At 39.6% G+C, this 20,238-nt stretch overlaps 1 protein-coding gene across 4 annotated transcripts in view; it reads left to right on the top strand.

Moving 5' to 3' along the window:
- The first annotated feature begins 673 nt into the window (after nt 1–673).
- The window catches only part of itpr2 (inositol 1,4,5-trisphosphate receptor, type 2), a 72,295-nt gene continuing 52,730 nt past the window's right edge, over nt 674–20,238 (top strand). For 2 of the 4 annotated variants that reach the window (XM_077568113.1, XM_077568110.1), the window contains exons 1-14: nt 674–1,004; nt 10,029–10,099; nt 10,308–10,426; nt 10,500–10,586; nt 10,820–10,978; nt 13,517–13,615; nt 13,688–13,771; nt 13,857–14,003; nt 15,063–15,158; nt 15,492–15,536; nt 17,000–17,151; nt 18,959–19,058; nt 19,140–19,300; nt 19,380–19,521. In XM_077568113.1, coding sequence (XP_077424239.1) covers nt 913–1,004; nt 10,029–10,099; nt 10,308–10,426; nt 10,500–10,586; nt 10,820–10,978; nt 13,517–13,615; nt 13,688–13,771; nt 13,857–14,003; nt 15,063–15,158; nt 15,492–15,536; nt 17,000–17,151; nt 18,959–19,058; nt 19,140–19,300; nt 19,380–19,521 — 1,554 coding nt within the window. In that variant the 5' untranslated portion in view covers nt 674–912. Of the gene's footprint in view, nt 1,005–10,028; nt 10,100–10,307; nt 10,427–10,499; nt 10,587–10,819; nt 10,979–11,120; nt 11,137–13,516; nt 13,616–13,687; nt 13,772–13,856; nt 14,004–15,062; nt 15,159–15,491; nt 15,537–16,999; nt 17,152–18,958; nt 19,059–19,139; nt 19,301–19,379; nt 19,522–20,238 lie in introns of those variants that run through there. The other 2 variants (XM_077568112.1, XM_077568114.1) reach the window with 2 other exon arrangements.

Raw genomic sequence — 20,238 nt, 5'->3', positions numbered from 1 at the left:
ATATTTTCACTTGGGGGTGTACTCACTTTTGTTGCAAGGGGGGGGGGTTACCTATTAATGGCTGGAGTTATTGTGATGGAACAATACATTTACACTGCTAATAATAATGCTACAGTGGGTAGCCTACAACATAAAAACACAACAATAAAAGCAATGTATTAAAAGCAGCAAACAGTAGAACGAATACAAACACTGTAAACAAAATAAAACAATCATAAAAATCTAAGTTGAAATGCCTTTCTGAAGAGGAAGGTTTTAAGTCATTTCTTATTTTTTTAAATCCACCCTCTAAGGTGGTCTGGGAGGGTGTTCCACACATGAGGAGTTGCAGCTTCAAAATAAATGTTAATAAGCTGTACACTGACAATTTTTGACTGTCAAAGTGTCATTTTGTCAGTGTTGTCCATTAATTTAAAAGATATAATTAAATATATGCACAAATGTGAGGGATGTGCTCCCTTTTGTGAGATATATGTATAAATGTGAGTGATATATATATATACTCACTTATGTGAGATACTGTGCATGTGTGCTGATGATCCATTATCGGTGTAATAATCGAAGAGGAACATAACAACGCGTGTTGTGGTTGAGGCCTGTTGTTAAGGAGGACTGAGCGGAATTTGCTCGGAGGCCTGACAGCAGCAGTCTCCGCCCCCTCGAGGTGGATGTGAAAAGCAGATCTCTGCCACTCTGACATACAGGAAGAAGTTCAATAAGCCTGACAGAAGACGCCACTTCTTGAAGAAGTTCGTTTGAAATACACGTACACCTCCTGGTAACATGAGGAAGGAAGGTTGATGAGCTGGACGGGCGCTGTAACGCGTGGATTCAATCGCTACTTCAAGCAAAGACGTATGTGGGCAATGGGGGAAGCAGGACAAGTTTGAAGCAGATCATCACGTCTCCAAAATGTCAGAGCACAGATCCAGCTTTCTTCACAATGGAGACATCGTGTCTCTCTGCGCGGAAGGCTCGGTGAACGGCTTCATCAGCACTTTGGGGTACGTCGCTCCTCACCGTTGCCACCGTTCTCTTTCAAACTCCGCAATGTGGACTACAGTACTTTCACGTGTCTCTTTCGCTCTGCTACTAAAATCACACAAACATGTAAATGTGACAGCACAGCCGTTCCCCGTCCAATGCTTGACGCAAATGTAACCGGTATGCAAAGCAGGAAGACAAGTGCAAACCATTACCGTCAACTTTCTTTTCCCTTTTCGCCCACTGAGGAGGAAGTGGCGCTTACAAATGTCATGCTGCACGCATGCCACAAAATCCCCCACTTTAATCACACCATGCGTAATCATCAGCAGTCAATTCAACAATACAGGATGGAGACTGGACACTTACGACACTGTACTCGTGACGTTTTCAAATCTGGTTTATTTATTTATTGTACACTACGGTGCTATTTTTAGGTGCAAACAGTTGGCTATCAACCACTTATCTGGGAAAAAATACACTAATACAAAACGTAATGAAAAGAAAAGGAAACAAAGGAACGTATTACCAAATAATGCAAAGTTGATGTATTTTTACATTTTTGTTTAACAGTGCCAGTATAACTCGTTTTCCAATACTTTTTTTAGTCAAGGCACATATTTACCCAAAGACAAATTTCACGGTACACGTCCTGCCAAACAAAAACACGACAGAACGGCATATAATGAAATGACAATCTTATCTAAATTTACTCAAAAAATTACTGATGTTAAGTCCATGTGTGTTTAGTTAAATACAATCTGTAGACACAGGTCAATTGTGCCTTCTGCCATCTAATGGATTTGTGTAGCATGTCACTATATGTTGCTGGCGAAGATAGATGAAAAAAGATACATCATTCAAAGTACAAAAAAAAAAATTGGACTATTTTGGACCATATACCACGTGCCAACCTTTTTGTTGCTCTGCCTTAGCTTCTGTAAATCAACATTGTGTAGGCAACCGCCATCTTGAATAATATGAAATTCAGTATTTGTCGGTAAGATTAAAAGACACCCATCTTTAGTCTGCTGGCCAGTTCTCAGTTGTTTTGGTCTACTTATTCCAACTCTTGTGATAGAATATAAACATGAATACTTAATACTTAAATTTTTTATTATTGTTGATTACCTGACTAACTTAAATCTGGGGTTACACCATGGTGTCTGCAGGCTAAAGTAACCCCAAGGACCACATGAGTAGCTCATCAGGCCTGTTCTTAAAATAGCTCACCAGTGATGGGACATTGTGGTTTCCGAGGAGAGATGCAGAAGTGATCATTTGAAAATGTAAACTCTTGCATTAATTACAATAAAAATAGTGTTCCATCATCCATGTTGATTATTTTATCTGTTTCCTAGGTTGGGTAATTATTGTGGGAAAGCGTTAACTTTGTTAGTGTCTTAACTTACGGTATACTAATATCATTAGATGTTATCACAATTAATAACCCCATTAAAGCTTTTTGAGTAGTGTATCAAACTATAGTTCTCTGCATTAACCAGTACCCAAAAAGTAGCTCCCAGTGTCAACAGGGTTGGTCAACCCAATCTAAACGCTAAATATATTTTGAGAAAATGCTCACCTTGCTGAGGAAATCAAATATTTTGAAATGCATTCCCAACAAACCTAATATTGAATGTTTTCAAAGTGGCAGCTTGTCTTGCAACAACGTCATTTGTCCAAGCTGTGCTGTCGTAGATCATCAGCTCCAGATTTCCAGATGCCGTTAACACAAGAGGAAAAAAAAAATGCTGGTTTTACAAATTACAGTAGCCTGGACTCTGGATGCACATCAAAGTGGAAGGATTTTGTTGTTGTTGTTTCATGGCAAAACAAAAGGCAAAGACAAAAGGGTGAAAGGCACTTCTCCTGCAATGTATTATCTCATAAATTTGTGTCTCCAGCAGATAAGTTTGCAAATTGCTGGCTGAGGTTTTCTGGTGCAATGGAATCTGTATGTGTAGTGTGAATAAATAAACATATGATAACAGCGATGGGTTTTTGAGGCACCGTAACTGACCCTGAACTGAAAACATTTCAGGGTGCCTTGTGGGATCTGAATCCTGCAAAAACAAGCATGATCAAATGGGTGGGGAATGACTTTGCCCCACCCTCTGCTTCTCAGTCTTGATCTTTATGGTTTGGCACCGTTTTTTTTAAAAGCAGATTTGTTTGCCATTTCATCTTCTTTAGATTCCAAGTGTTCTTTATCATTTGGGTTCTGAGGAGGAACCACATTTCTAATTTGGATCTTAAAAAATAAAAAAAGGGAAACTCTACAAAACTATTCAAATCTTCAATAAGAAGTTTCATAGAAAAGCTCCTAAAATTGAATTGTGTTGATGCAAATGCACAGGGAAGCAAACTGGGACAGTAAATACAAGTGTCCATGTTGTGATTGTGTAACCAGCAGTAAAACAACTCATGTGTTTGATTGTCAACAAGAGCTTTTAACCTAATAAGAGAGCACCTTGAGGCAAACAGCCCCAACCCCTGTGAGCACACTTTACATTGCGCTGGGCGTAGTGCCTTTGTTTGCAGAAGCTAACATGAAATCTCTTCACCAATTACACACCTTTATATTCTAAACAAGCAGAAGCCGGAAGACTTTAAGGTCATTACAAGTTCACCAGGGCCCTCCAGATTCATTCCAAGTCTTTTTCACCTTGAGCAATGTCAGTCTGTGTTGTTATAAGTGCCGAAAATAGCTTATATGGCGAAACCTACAGTTGAGCACAATTCAGGGACCCTGGTCGACCTCTGATTTCTTTGAATTTTGAAGCAATTTTCCAATGTGGATAATACAAATTAAAATAATCTTTTCCAGAGTCAGACTGCCATCACAATAAAAACCTGTCATTGTCCAGACATTTTTTTCAAGTGACAGTTTAACATCAACTGCTGTAAAAGTGTAAAAAAAAAAAAAATTAACCATTGTTAATAAAAACATTACAATACTCAGTTTTAACATGATCAAAACTGAATGACACAGGCAATGGAGTTTCACAGCAGCGTACCTACATTAAAAAAAAAAAATAATAATAATAATTAAAGGACAGTGTGAAACCTAAGTTCGAAGTGAGTGCATTTTGAAGCATGTGCACTACGGCGCGACATATAGACCAGCCAGCCTATCATCAATTACTACGTTTGCCAAATACTTCCTCCTTCGGAAGCAGAAAGATGGCGTTGAAACATGTCAACCCCTTGTAAGGTGCGGCGCGACCTATGTAATATACAGTAATTATCCGTTTCTAAACCTACGATTATATAGAAAAATGTACATTAGTGCGATGGATCTTTTTTTTTGTGTGTGTGTGTGTGTGTGCATATTATTAAAATTGATACAAAAAATTATACAGACGCTCCCCACCTTACGAACGAGTTACGTTCCGGACGATCGTTCGTAAGGTGAATTTGTTCGTAAGTTGCTTCAGTGCTATATTTTGTATTATAATTTATGTTTAAAGCCTATATAAGTATATTGAAGGTTTATATAAGTATGTTTAAGGCTTGTACAAGCAACCTGCATTGGTTTGTACTGAAAAAAACTCTTAATAAAATGGAGAGAATACGTACAGTACTGTACTGTACTACGTATGTTAGAGAGAGAGAGCGAAAGACACACACACAGTATGTACATGTACGTAATAAGATAAATAAAATGAAGTTTAACTTACTTTTGGAAGATGTACTCGATGCTTAAGGAGATGATGGAGGAGGAGGAAGAGGAGGATTTTATATCATGAGAGATTCTTCGTCGTCGCTGGAATCGGCTTCAAAAGTTATTTCCTGCTTCATGGGGACCGGCGTTTCTTCCTCCTCCTCCTCGCCACGTTGCTGAGCCTCCAATGAGCTCTCACAGCGCCAAGCGTCGGTATTAGCGGCGGAAAGAAGCACTACGCGCAATAAAAAATCGAATTTACAGCATTTCTTTCCGAACATTTTTCGACATAGTGTACGCGCAGAAATGTTCGTATGTACCGTTGTTCGTAACTCGAAAGTTCGTAAGTAGGGGAGCGTCTGTACATTGTCTCTTAAAGATTCAATTTTCGTTGATTATAGCGGCACCAAATGGACAAAAGCGCTATTGTTTTCCCTTGAATGAGAACCACGTTTCCCATGAGGACGAGCGCATATCATTGTGAAATCCGGATGTCCCAGGCGCCCGCAGTTGGACTGAATGACATTGTTTCCAGTGGCTATTTTCTATGTTTTCTTTATACAGCACTGTTATGTTTCTCAAGTATGTTAACAGCAGACGGTGGTTGTGATCTTACCTTCTTTATTGTAAAGAGGGTTCTCTCGTATTCCGCTGGGATTAGGTTCCCAAAAATACCCGCAGCAAATTTAATAGTAGTGAGCTTTATGTTTTGCATTTATCATAAATATTTTAAGGCTCTGAAACCCCTCACCACACAGTTCATACAATTTTCTCATCGAGGCATTTACATTTTCTAGTTTGAACATTCTCAATGTTCATACCTTCATAAAAAAAGTAGTGCAATTTTCACTATTTCACTAAAAACCCGCGGAAAAAGCGATGCCGTGAAAAACGAACCGCATTATAGCGAGGGTAGACTGTACACACACAAACGCTGTACTCCAGCTCCCTCCCTTGCCGCGATTCATTCACAAGCATTCGTGAACAAAAAAAGCACACAACTTTCGAGTGTTGCGTGGCAGGTCAGGTCAGTGTGGAAGGGCGAACTATCAAGCTGACGGCTATTTATTGCTACCATGCAATTTTACGATGGCTAACATTAGCATGATCATTTTGTTTTGAGCATAGCTACCTACTAAAAAGAGCCGAGTCCCCGCAAAGGGGGCGTTGGTTGGAAATCCCCTTTTGTCTTTCACCTCACACCAGCAAGTGAAATCCTTTGAGTGAAAGGCGTTTTATAATTATTATTGTCGCCTCAGACAAAAATCTTCGTTTTTTTTGGTATGATTTGCAGCTTCTCCATGATAATAGTAATTGCACATAGGCCGTTTGACTCTACTTCCGTCTGGAACGACTGGGAAAAAGACGTATGTCGTAAAGCAGTCTGCTTTTGTTGTTTTTTTTTTGTGTGTGGCAGAGTTCAGTTAAGTGCCAGTAAAAATGATACAGAGCCCCTTAGGCCATTGCAAAGGTTTCATTAAACTAGCTGTAAGTCAATGTTTCATCAGCAGAATTATGAAAAGATGAATTGAAGGTTCAAAAAGTATTTAGTGTTATTTTAAGCTGTCACGAGTGTAAAATAAAGTTAAACCTTGTGGAAGAAACTCTTTGAGAGTAATTTCACAAGTGACCCTATGTACACTATATAGATACTGCTGCTTAATTGTGCAAATATGTTCAGAGGTAGGGGTGGGAGTCTTTGAATGTCTCACGATTCAATTCCGATTTTTGGGTCTGCGATTCGATTCAGAATCGATTTTCGATTAAGAAAGATTTTTGATTCAAAATGATTTGATTGACAATGATTTTTGCTTCAATCTATAGATGTGCAAGGAATTGTAATGATCTACTCCAGTCTGACTCGCTAATGCTAATTAGCGCGCTACTGACGGCACTTTTATCACTCAAAAGAATGACTCCACGCTGGAATAACTTGATCGTGACTTTCTCTTTCTACTCTCTAATGTGGCTACAAATTAACAGTGCATTAGACCGCGTGGAACCACACTGCCCCTCAGGGGCCAAACCGAGTACAACATGAACAGCGCTCCAAATAAAGGCACACACAGACAGACAAAGGCAAGACAGTATAAAATAATTTAAATACAATCGATTTTGAATCGTACTAAATGAGAATCAAATTTTTTTTGGCACACCCCTATTCAGAGTTAGTGCTAGGTGATATTTGCAAACTCCTGTATGGGTGTGATGTCATGATTGACCCCAATTTGAGTGCTAAAGGTTTGTGCAAGTTTTGATGTATACTTTTCCAAATTGTTTTTGTTGCATTGTTTTGGTCTGTGTTGAACAACCTCAAAGGTGTTTTAATTTAGTGGATCCAGACCAGTATTTCTGTTTTTTTGCTGCATAGTTTATGTTAACAGTCTTTTAAGTATGTCATTGTTGCTCTGCTTAATCAACAGGTTAAAGCATGCAGAATCAAGTGCTTGTTGTGTAAAATAATCCACATGTAAAGTGTTGCTTCTCCTGCCTGCTTTCCTTTTCCTTGACACAACTGTGAATATTATTCATTTCTCCCTTTTCTATCTTGTTGGTTCAGTATGTTTAACACCCTCTCCGGGGCTATAATTAGCTCCTGTGTGTCCAGCCTGGTTGCTTTATCTGTGGTTCATGGTTAACTCAGTTACAGGGCAAACCGGACACGCAGAGAGTGTGATCGTCAAAGCTCCTCCTCTGTACTTCAGCTCCTCTCTCTGTGGATTCGAGTTACTTATTTGCAATTTGGCACTTTCCTGTGTACCTGTTTTGCACTTCACGATTCCACCTGTTGGCTCTTTTCACTGTTGGTCTCGATCTGATACTAATAAGGACTTTTTTTTAGGAAATAGTAGTCCGCCTATGAATTGACAGTGATCAAGTGCAATAGAATGAATAAGAGAGGGAGGAGAATGGATTTGCTTGTGCATGTCAGCATTACATGCTTTTTACCTAGAAATTCAGCCAGTAGCTAACCTCGCCAGCCAGATTGATAATTGTGACTCACTCGAGGGAGTTCTTCACATTGTCGATCTGGTACTTCACTAGGCGGACCTGTTCGGGAAAGGCGGGGCTCTCTGTACAGTACAATACTTCGAGCTGATTGGACGATGCGGTGCTGGATAGGGGGCTCTCGAGGGCCGGACTTGGGCACCACTGGCCTAGTACCTGGCAATTTGATCCCTATCATAATTCATAGGTCATGATTCGATTCAATACCGATTAATCCCAATCTGAATCTATAAATTGATTATCGCGTTGTTGTTGTTTTTTGACTCAAATTTAGAAAATACTAATCAGTAAACTTGTACATGTACACTGTAAGATTTGTATTAAAATGTATTTATTTATCTGAAACTTCAGGCTTATAACCGTGTGCTTAACAAACAGGTTGCAATCTGTTTCATGTTTGAACAGCATTGAAATAAAATATTAAGGCCTAATGTTCCATTAATATAACATTCTTCCATGCTTTAAGTGTGAACCCTATCCCTAAGTTTTGTTGAATATTTCCATCAAAAATTTTTGATGAGAATTGTGATGTATAACCAAATCCATTTTTATTTTTCTTAAGTTATGTTGAATATTTATGAATGAAGAAAGCTATCTAGTTTTACTTTATCCATCAATCCATCCATTTACTTAACCGCTTATTCCTCATTATACTCGAGTAAATTGTCTTTTACTATTCACGGTACGTGTTTCCAAAGTGGTCACCATTGTAGAGTGACATCACATCGAAGTCGGTTGGTGAAGTCTGGTACTTTTTTTTTTTTTTAACGACGGCAAGTGAGAATTCCGACTTCAAGGGGGCGTTTTTGTACACGCAGCCTGTTTTGAAGTCGGAAAAGTCAGATTTCCCACTTTCCCCGAATGCAGCATTAGGCATTGTGATGTCATTTTTTAGTCGACAGCAAGTGGCAAAATGGCCGCCCCCTGAGATGGATAAAAAAAAAGGTGGATTTTTCTAATTAATTCATTTTCCAAACGCAATATTAATCAGAATGCTGTGATTAAACTAGTGCGGTCGCATACAGCATACTATTGTAAAGATTTATTTATTTTTTTTACTTGACTTTGCCTTTAATGCGTAGTGCGTACTAAGATAACGTCACAAGACTGTCTGGATGTTTAAAAAAAATCTTTAGTTTAGTATAATTTATTATGACGGCGTATTAGGGCCACGTATAAATATATTTTTTTAGAGGGCGGGGGCAATATTCAGAGAAAAAAACTCACAAATTTGCCACTTTATAAACTCGCAAATTTCCGTGTTTTTTCTTGCAAATTTGCCACTTTATATAGAAGCTGATTTGCGAGAAAAAACTCTGAAACTTACGAGAAATACACGTAGCGTAGCTCTAGTCTAATCATGTGAGGATTTGTTGGTGGTTAATTGGATACGGTTTATAAAATAAAAAGGCAGGATGGAGACGGATTCATTCTTAAATTAAAACTTTACTCGTCATTCATCGCAGCCAGAGCAACAACATTTCCTGATCCCTTATCAGCTGACTAACACTAACCAATCAGATGCTAGCATTTAGGTTAATGCTAGTGAATGACGGAGAGCGGCAGATTCGACACATTAACTTAGATACTTGTACAAAAAAATGCCAAAATGTATGAACGTGTAAATAATAATTCTGGAAACATAAATGTACAAGTAAATATAAATTTTAACAAATTAACTTAAATGCTTGATCGTCCGGGTGTGGACCTTTGCAAAGCGAAGCGTCTTTGTCGCTGGCCAGTGGCCGTTCACAACGGTTCAAAGAGCGAATGCTTAACATGATGTGGTTAATCTGTGCTAAAGCTCCTTGATTGGAAACCTGACCGAAAAGTATTGGCACAAACAGTCGAGTAGTACGCTACGTGTATTTCTCGTAAGTTTTAGATTTTTTTTTTCTCACAAATTTGCCACTTTATAAACTCACAAATTTACGAGTTTTTTTATAAAGTGCCCCCGCCCTCTAAAAATAATAATAATAATATAGTGTTAATCAAACATGTTTAAATGAATTCCCCATTTAAAATGAATACAGCTCATGTGTGTATTTGATTAATGCGGCACTATCTACTATTATTCAGTCTGTGTATTTATGTTGAACCATGGAAATGTTCATGTTAAAACATTGTTTCTTATCAACACTGCACAGTTTCCTCTTGTGGCAAAATCCCACTGGTGCTCACTTAAATTAGCCTTCAATGGCTTCATCCCGACCAAGAAGGCCAAGAACTATGTACACACTTGATAACAGAGGGCAAAAATATGTCAACACTATTCACACTCCATCATGGCTAGTGTGCAACATCAGCTCCAAGGACAGCAGTAACATGCAAAGATGTTGATGACACTTCCGTTGCTCTTTTTCCGCAGTCTTGTCGATGACAGGTGTGTAGTCCAGCCTGATGCAGGAGACTTGGCAAACCCTCCCAAAAAGTTCCGAGGTATGTGGAATTGCTCACACGCGCAAATAAACACAGTTGAGGCTAACCACATGCCTCACAGAGTGCGTTTTATGTGTGCTGTGTTGTGTTTAACTGCCTCTGCTGGCCTCCGCTTGGCAAATAAACATGACCTCCAACTAAAGTAGACTTTTGCCATAATGAGAGTGTGACTCATGCCTAACTGCTTTGTTCATTTGCTTTGCTGCAGATTGCCTCTTCAAGGTGTGTCCCATGAACAGGTACTCTGCCCAGAAGCAATTCTGGAAGGCTAAACAAGGAAAACAAGGGAACAACAACACACAGGCAGACTTATTCAAGAAGTTACAGGTTAAAATTCACTCATCGTATCTTATATGCATCCCTTTATAACAATTGGCTGTAAGTTGTGTTCGCTTCCCAGCATGCAGCAGAGCTTGAGCAGAAGCAGAACGAGTCGGAAAATAAGAAGCTCCTTGGAGAAGTTGTGAAATACAGCAATGTTGTCCAGGTACTGCCCGTCTGCAAACACTTGGTGTCGGGTCACTCCAGAGCCGGGTTTTCTTTATTCTGTTTATCAGGTTCTTGTCACCATGGTTGCGATAATGTATAATAGCCATTCATCCCGTATGTAATTAAACTGCTTTGATTTATAAGGCAGGTTGTGCTTTAGCTGTTTTTCCATGCCGTAAAATCCGCTATTATACAATCAGCCTGTGAACGTGCCCATTTCTCTGCTCTCAGCTCCTGCACATCAAGAGTAACAAGTACTTGACAGTGAACAAGCGTCTCCCTGCCTTGCTGGAAAAAAATGCCATGCGAGTTTCTCTGGATCCAGCTGGGAACGAGGGCTCCTGGTTCTACATTCAGCCTTTCTGGAAGCTGCGCAGTGAAGGAGACAATGTAGGTATAGCCCATCATCTGCTTGCACTCGTCATTTGGACAGACAATGGCAACGCGGCAAAATGGAAGCTCCTGCAATCTTCTTCATTGTTTGTCCCATTCCAGTAACTCTTCTGATTTTGTCCCTCTTCTCTGGCTTTAGCATCCTATGGTTCAAGGTATTGCCCTTGATTGTGCATGACCATTGTTCATTAGTGGCTCAGATTAGCAAGCATGGTTAGACAGGCTTTCCCCCTTCTCTAGTCCGAATGCCACTAGTTATGCTTCACTTTGTTGTAAATATTGAAGTGCAGCCTTGGAAATAGTGAAAATGGATTGATTTGCAAATCATAGTACACTCCTGCTGTAAGTTTCTAATATACACTGCATTTAAACTAAACTGAAAATAGTGTTAGTTAAAGTTTGACAGTAACATTATGCACTGGAAAAAAGAATAAGGATATCATAAATTACTGATTTAAGGATTCTGCTGTATATTACTATCTCATGTTATTCCCGTGTTGAATCTCATATAGAGCTGTCAAAATTAATCGGCACGTAATCAATTATCAATTTAGTCGACAATTATTTTAATAATCAAGTAATCGTTTGGAGTCATTTTTTTTTACATTTAAAATTGTCCAAATTCTCAGATTTCAGCATATCAACAGTAATTTCCCCCTGATTTCTGTAGTCCTTCATGAAAGAAGACTTATTATCTAATCAAAATAAGACATTTGCAAACATCTGGTTTTACTTTGGAAAACCATGACCAAACCGGTAACAGTACAACATAAACCCTAATCAGTAATCACTATACGAAGACGAAGTAAACACCACTCTCTGGTTATAAAGAATAATCAGGGAAAAAATGCTTTTGTAGTTAGGGATGCAACGATCCCGGCAATATGGTGATATCGCAATATTAAAAAATGTCACGATTTTAAAAGCACTACATCTGTTTACAAAGTCAGGTAGCTTTCCATTTGTGCATTTCTAGCACCCTCTGGTGGTTAGTTTTTTTTTGTGCAGTTTAATTTTCACAAGGCATGTTTTGGCCCTTCTATGTTTAAAATCCACGCAAATGGTCAGATGAAAGGGAACGTAATCTGCTTGTGAATTGAGTCAATATGTGGAGGAACTCAATGTGTGCACAATATTAAGTGTTTTTAGAGATGGTTGCTTATATGATTTGCTGTTATTTACTAAAGCACAATATTGTGTTGTTGTTTTTTTAGCATGAGCTCTTTTATTTATTTTTTTAAAATTTTTTACAATATTGTGACCTTTTTTTTATATCACCAACCTCCCCACAATATTGTGATAATTATCATACCATGACCTTCATATCGTGATAATATCGTATTGTGATGTTTGGATATCGTTACATCCCTATTTGTAATGCACTTAAATGCAACATTAAAATATATCATATTAGTAAATTAATTGATTGGATAATCAATAGATGAATCAATTCTAAAAATATTCGATAGTGACAGCACTAATCTCATACATGGTGTATCGTACATTGTATGATTATTTATACAGTGAATAGAGGATTTGCTATTCATTAAATCTTATTAATTAATTAATTTATTTATTTATTGATTGATTGATTGATTGTGTAGTCCTGGAGCGCATGAGCTGTGATATGTATGCTGCACATACTTCTACATGTGTCCACACTGACATACTACAGGGTGACACAAAAAAATCGGGAACTTTTTAACTATCCAATAACACCAAAAGTGATGGAAGAAAAATATTGTATTCATAGTAATTGAAAGCTTAAAACATGCCATTTAAGAAACAATGATGGAATCTCAGCTATCCCAGCTGAGATGTTGCAGCGGTCAATTAAGGAATCTCAACTCTCAACAGATTTCAAGAATGCATTCGTACAGGTGGATGCCATCTACAGGACGTAATAAAAAAAAAAGAAAGAAAAGAAAATTCCATCATTGTTTCTTAACTCTTTGACTGCCAAAAACGTTAAATAACGTTTAGTAAAATCCTATGGAGGAGTGCCAAAGACGTTAAAAGACGTTTGTTTCAAAACAGAGGTGAAACTAACCATTTTCTATTGTTGATTACTCAAAAACGGAATAAGGTAGAAACAACTTTTTTTTCTGATGAAAGATGAGAGTCCAATCTTTCATTTGGTAGTATGTGTGTTCCCATAGTCCAAACACATAATTTTCTGTGGACCTTGAAAGATCAGTCAAAAGATCAGTCAAAATGCTTAAATCGGCTGGCACCCACGGCATCCCTTTTCTGAAAACGTCTGGCAGTCAAAGAGTTAAATAGCATGTTTTAATTACTATGAATAAAATATTTTTTATTTATAACTCTTAATTTTATTGGATTGTTAAAAAGTTATCGTTTTTTTTTTTTGGTCACCCTGTATTGCAGTGAGCATGTCTTTAATTCACCCTCTTTTGCACAATGCCTCGAAATGGGATTTGGCGGGGTTGCAGTTCCTTTGCATGGTTCATTTCCATTGGGATGTTTAAAAGGAATTTCCCATTGAGAAACAAATGTCCCAAACTTGATTTGAAGGTGGTGGTTGGAGACAAGGTAGTGCTGATGCCAGTGAACGCAGGGCAGCCTCTTCACGCCAGTAATATCGAGCTGCTAGACAACCCTGGCTGCAAAGAGGTGGGACCACCAATACAGTGACTTTGAAAGTTTCAACTTGTTCACCCGCTCCCCTCCTGCTTCATGTTGCAGGTCAACGCCGTCAGCTGCAACACGAGCTGGAAAGTCACATTGTTCATGAAGTTTAGTGACTACAAGGAAGACATCCTGAAAGGGGTTTGTTAGATTTTTGCCGTTTGTGTGTATCTTTTCGTGAAAGTGCTTGTTTGATGTTTTGGGGTGTTTGTGTGCCTTTTCCTAGGGGGATGTGGTTCGGCTTTTCCACGCGGAGCAAGAGAAGTTTCTGACCTGTGACGACTACAAGAAACAGCAGCATGTCTTCCTCCGTACCACACTGCGACAGTCTGCTACCTCGGCCACCAGCTCCAAGGCACTGTGGGAAGTTGAGGTAAAACATGACATGATTCACTTTTTTTTTTCATGGACACAAATCTGTATTATTCTAATTCAATCAACTAGTAGTTTTAAATGGAAGTGAAATACTTTTGTAGTTTGATCAAGAACCTGTAATTTGTCGTTCATTAATTTCTCAGAATGTCTTTTCAGATTAAAGATGGTGGCTATTCTGTTTACAGTGGTGCCTCGGAGTTTGAAAATAATTAGTTCCTGCGAAGTGTTCAAAGTCCGAATTGTTCAACCTCCGAAACATTTTTTCCCATAGGAAATAATGTAAATGCAGTTAATCCGTTCCCAAGCTCCAAAAACAGAAAACTTCTATTTTAATTTCTATTTGCGTTTTTTTACATTTACAGTACAGTACAATATTTAAACAATACAAATACCATACCTTACCTGTTGTGGTGTGATGGCATCAGTGGATAATAACTGCTATGTTAAGGCTAGCTTTAATTCAGTGCTGAGTTTGTGTATTTTACCTTGAGCATATTGTTGGACGACTAAGCGATCCTTGCGTGCGTTGTTTAACATCAGGCACGTTGTTGAACAGCTAAGGGAGGTCCTCGTGCCAGTATTTTCAGAAGTAGTCACGGTAGTTACAACGGCGCGATAATCTCCTTCCTAATTCCACTGTGGTTCGTTCGTAGCATTGTATGTTTTTCTTTGCTGCCAATGGTACTCTTGTCATTCTTTGGGCGCATGGTGAAGAAAATTGTCGTGGAAAAATCCAAATGCACTCGCGAGTATGGAGCACCTCCGGGAGTATTCACGATCTGACTGGAAATGAGCAGTGCATCGTTTCAACTACCGCAACGTGAGCATTTGGCATTGCTCGGCTTCACTCGTTTACCCGTTTTCAAAGTATGTTCGGCTTTTCTTGGGTGTTCAAACTCCGAAAATGAGTTCAAACTCCGAGGCATTTTTTACATTTTTTTTGGGTTCAAGTCCGAATTGTACGAGTTCTGAGACGTTCAAACTCTGAGGTTCCACTGTATTTTCTTTTTTTTTTTGCTTTGTTTTTATACCCGCCCCCTTCTCCCCTTCTGCCCAGGTTGTTCAGTATGACCCCTGCAGAGGTGGGGCTGGTCAGTGGAACAGTTTGTTTCGCTTCAAGCACCTCGCCACTGGCAATTACCTCGCAGCTGAGGTGAACCATTTTCACCAATACATGTTTATGTTTGTGTTTTTTTAGAATACAGCAAAGGAATTACCATAATTATTTCACAGACCATGAGATAAATAAATACAAGATCATTTTTTGGTCTTTTTGATTAATTAATTAACTTTTGTGATCATTTACACAAGTAAATGAGCCCTCTCTTGAGAAGGACAACACTGTGCTGTAGGTGGCAGTGTTTCCTTTGACGCAGGCAGCGTCAGGTCTTCACTGCAGTTTTGATTGGTCGATGGCTAGCACTGACCAAGTTATGATGAGAAACGTCTTCCCTTGAAATCACTTTTCGTTTTTCTTTCCCTGCAGGAAAACCCTGAATTCAAAGTCAAAACATTGGAGCCTATAGGAGAGGTGAGTTTGTCTCATGATCACGTTGAGCTTCTAAACGACATACCATTAATCTCATCCTTGCACCAACACATAGTATCATCTAACAATGTTTTTAATTTATAGATAAAGAAGCGGGCCACTTTGTCAATCATGTTCCACTAAAAGATGAGTCGGACTGAAAACGAATGAGTCACGAGAAGGAGTTGTTTGTCTTAACTGCAGGTCCCCCCCTCTGTCTCGTTATGCAATTTTGCAGGCTCTCTTAGACTCACAACTTACTAAATACACGCACACACACACACACACGCATGCATGCCTACTCCTATTCTATATCTAGATTCTTAAGCCCCTAGCTACCTTGCGCATTTGTATTCAGGCAGTGAGCGCACACACAAACTGTCTCACCCTCGCACACTTTCTTATGCCCACGCTGAATTTCAGACACACAGGGGGCTCCTTACATAACGTCTGGGTATGTGTGTATGTGTGGAGAGAAAGTGTGTGTGTGTGGGGGGGGGGGGTGCTCTGTGAAATGGGTGGGAAGGGTAGAAGACGTGCTGTCTGCTCCGCTCCGCTCGTCTGTTAAGCTGCTGCGGTGAGTCACCAGTGGACTGGGAGGAAGTGTGTGTGTGTGTGTGTGTGTGGGGGGGGTATCGAAACTGATGTGTGAAGGCACATCTAGGCGGCTTCCCATTGACATGCAAAGGGTAGTATGTGGAATTAACACATTCATCTATACCATGCTAATACTGCAGTATACGACACTTCCAACCTTTTTTTTTTACGACAGAATGCTGCTTTTGTATTTAATGAAAAGTTCAGCGAGCAACAAGTTACTGCCATAAATAATGTATAACACATTATGATGAAGTAGTAAAACATTCTGGTCAGTGGTTATGTGATCTCACGGGTAAAATATAAACAAGGTCCTTTGAATGTACTTAATCTGAACACACGTTGCACATGATTACAAATGTGTCAAAGTCAAGGCTCGGGGGGCCTGATTTCGACCCTCCGCCTCATTTTATGTGGCCTGCGAAAATTTATAAAATTTCAAATTGGCTTCACTTACAATAACATTGAGATAAGCAAGCTTTTTTTGTTTGTTTCTGATCACCCTTTTAAAATAACTTAAAATGGTTGATCTTGTTTTTTTTATGTAACTGCCTGCTGATTTCAAAACTAGTTATCCATACATTATTCTGTATTTACCAGTAATAATATGAGGCATGCATTTATTTCTGTGGGTTAACCCCCGAGGAAAACCATAACTATGACGCGCGTGAAAAAAATGAGTTTGACATCCCTACATTTGTTCTATTATTTTCGAGGAAAAGAGAAGGAAAAAGTCAGTTTACTCAATTTAATCATGTGCAATCGATCTACATGATCACGTTTACTGTTTTTCAGTAGGTAGGTAAAATGTAAATATTGAATATACATCCATATCTGTGTACCCTGGCTGTTTGTGTTTGTTGCTGCAGAATGAGACGGACTCTGTATATTGCAAGCGAAAGCATCAAGCAGCAGACAAGATTGCTTTTACGTTGGTTTCTGTCAAACATGGAAATGACATAGCCTCCCTTTTTGAGCTGGATGCCACCACGCTGCAGCGGGCTGACTGTCTGGTGCCCAGGTAAGCAGTATCTTAGAACTAACTGACTAACACTGAAGGGGAAATCAACTCATTTATTTATTGTGGTACATTGAATATATGAGGGGCTTTTAAATGATCATGGTTGCCTGGGTGAGTTTTTTCTCTCACTAGACCAAGTCAAAATATTTGGTTACAGTCAGTCATCTTTGGAATTTACATGAGCAGACAAAATAGTAGCAATTTTTCATCCACCTGGTGGCGTTTTATAACGTACTGTGAAGTGTGAGTTTGCACACATGATTTGAATACTAAAAGACCCAACATTGCTTTTGTCTAGTATTCTTTTTGGACTTGAGACCAAAACTCAAGGCTAAGGTATGGAAATGTCTTGTAAATTAAGTTACGTAAACTTGCCATGAGAAGTTTTAGTCTGGAATTTTGGAAATGATGAAGTTGGACGATTTTAGGAATGTATGGGAATACCAAAAATAATTTGGAATAATATATACAAGAAAATATGAGCATTTGTATTTGATATTAATACAATAAGTACATTGTCATTTGAAAAAAATAAATAAATTGTGGCCTCACTATTGTAGAAATGATCAGTGCTTGGTAATAGGATAATATGTATATGATGGGTATTCTATCATAATTATGCAGCAAGATGTTTTCTAAGCCCATTAGGAACCTGTTACGGCCAATACACACTGACTGCAGAACGGCCATGGTGCGTTTTCCGTACGGCCGCAGAGCGGACTGCAATTCACACCGCGTGCGTTGCGTGAGCTGTCCGTGTCCGGAAATCTGCTCCCGCCAGACCACAAGATCACGAGGGTTCACGCTGGAGAGTTGAGTTCACGCGATAACAACCGTGTATATAGAGTCCTATTTGTAAAACAATAGCCACACTTACCTGTTGTCACATCGATATGCTTTTGGACATTTTTGTTTTTGGAGAGAGCTCAGTATTGTTCATTTGGTAATCTTACCGATTCGACATGTCATCATCATTGCTCTCTATTTTTGTGTGTGTGCTCATTAATTTACCTAAAACCTATTAAAAATCCCATACCGTTCACCTAAACCGAATACTTCAGAATCCCGCTAGAGTCGTGAAGTTGTCAGGAGACCCGAGGAAGGATCAAATAAAAGAAAAAGTGAAATCCGGCACTGACCAGACATTACCTACTACCCACCGGGTTACCAACCAGAATCTTTCACCAACCCCAGAAACATCTAAATTCCAACAAATTAGGGAGACCTCAAGAGACCAAAGGAAAGACTGAGGAAAGGAAGCAGAGTGAGATCCACAGACATCAGCCAGACCAGAAGAAGAAGCAGATTGTGTTTGAATTTTGGTAGATGTTGGTGTGGTGGATCTGGCATGCATGAAAACCTCCACCAAAGAGGGGAGCTTTCGACCCCGGCCAGGACAGAGCAACACAACTCCTCAGGACCCCCCAGGCCGCGGCAGCGCCAAGGCACAACCCCCCGGGCCCCATAGGGCCGGAGAGCAAACCCAGGAGCCCGGAGCGTCCCCCACCCCAACACGGCCCGTGCCCCAAGCCCAACGCAGCAGAACGGGGGCACGGCAGGCCTACCAGGCACCCCACCGGCCCAAACTTCCACAGTGCCCGCATCCCTTCCGCATCGCAACACACTGCAGCTGGTGTGAATTGACACGCGGACTCGAACGCACCGCATCCGTTCCGCAGTCGGTGTAAATTGGGCGTTAACGTACAACCAGGTTTTTCGTTGTAATTCCCATTGAAACTCTAATATTTTTCTGAATTTGCCAAGCCTTGTTCGATGTTAAGACTTCACCTAATCAGATGTTTCACAGAAACTCTTACGTGAGGCTGAGGCACCTGTGCACCAACACATGGGTAACCAGCACCAACGTGCCCATTGATGCAGAGGAGGAGCGTCCTGTTATGCTCAAGGTTTTTATCTCTATGCTCACATTACTCTGCGAACTGACCTCAGATAAATGACTTGGCCATTTCCTGTGTTTGACGCAATAGATTGGCACCTGTTCCACTAAAGAGGATAAGGAAGCTTTTGCTATTGTATCCGTTCCCCTATCGGAAGTCAGAGACTTGGATTATGCCAACGATGCCAGCAAAGTCCTTGAGGCCACCGTGAGGAAGCTTCAATATGGAAACATTGCTCAGAATGAGCGAAGGTAAAGTTTAACTAAGGTCACCAAGTTATGTTTTATGAGTTCAAGATTTCATGTTTTTGTACCCTAACATTGTTTGCAGGTTTGTGACTAAGCTGCTGGAAGACCTGGTTTTCTTTGTATGTGTGGTTCCAAACAATGGGCAGGAGGTCCTGTCCGTTGTCACTTCTACACCCAACCGAGAGAGGCAGAAACTGATGAGAGAACAGAATATCCTTGCTCAGGTCAGCGCATATCTATAGTAATAATTTCTCTCACATGCTCATACACGCATAAACACAAGCATACAGACACACAGAGCATTTCAAAAGCGAATTGTCATGTTGTAGTTTGCAGTGGTGGGAGTAGGAGTCAGACTTAAACATTAATGACAATAATGTTATATGTGACCTCACTAGTCTAAACATGACATTCTGATTAATATTACATTTGTTAAATATGAGTTATGAAGCAAAATCCAGATGTTATTATCCATCTAAGGAGGTGGCCATTTTGCCACTTGCTGTCGAGTGAAGATGACATCAATGTTGCTCATGGCTCAGGCAACAACCAATGACAGCTCACATGTTTTTTGAAGCTGAGCTGTGATTGGTTGTTAGCTGAGAGAGACCTAAGCAACATGAATGTTGCTCTTTAGTCAACAGCAAGTGGCAAAATGGCCGCCCCCTGAGATGGATAAAAACTGCTAGATTTTGCTGCTTAACTCATATTCCACTAACACAATATTAACCGGAATACCACATTTAGACTAGTTGAGCTGCATAGAACATATTAATGTCACAAAAAAAAATGGTGGTTGACTTCCCCTTTAAGTATTTTTCTAAGGCTGATTTACAGTAGTAACAGGTTAAAGTCACTTAATTTAAAATTCTCCAAAGGACAGTTCAGAGTTTAAACAGCTAAAAAAGAAAAATATGGTATTCTCCAGATCCATAAAGTTT

This window comes from Vanacampus margaritifer, chromosome 6 (assembly GCF_051991255.1).
Source record: "Vanacampus margaritifer isolate UIUO_Vmar chromosome 6, RoL_Vmar_1.0, whole genome shotgun sequence".
Taxonomy (NCBI): Eukaryota; Metazoa; Chordata; class Actinopteri; order Syngnathiformes; family Syngnathidae; genus Vanacampus; species Vanacampus margaritifer.
This window is presented reverse-complemented; position numbering and strand designations above follow the sequence as displayed.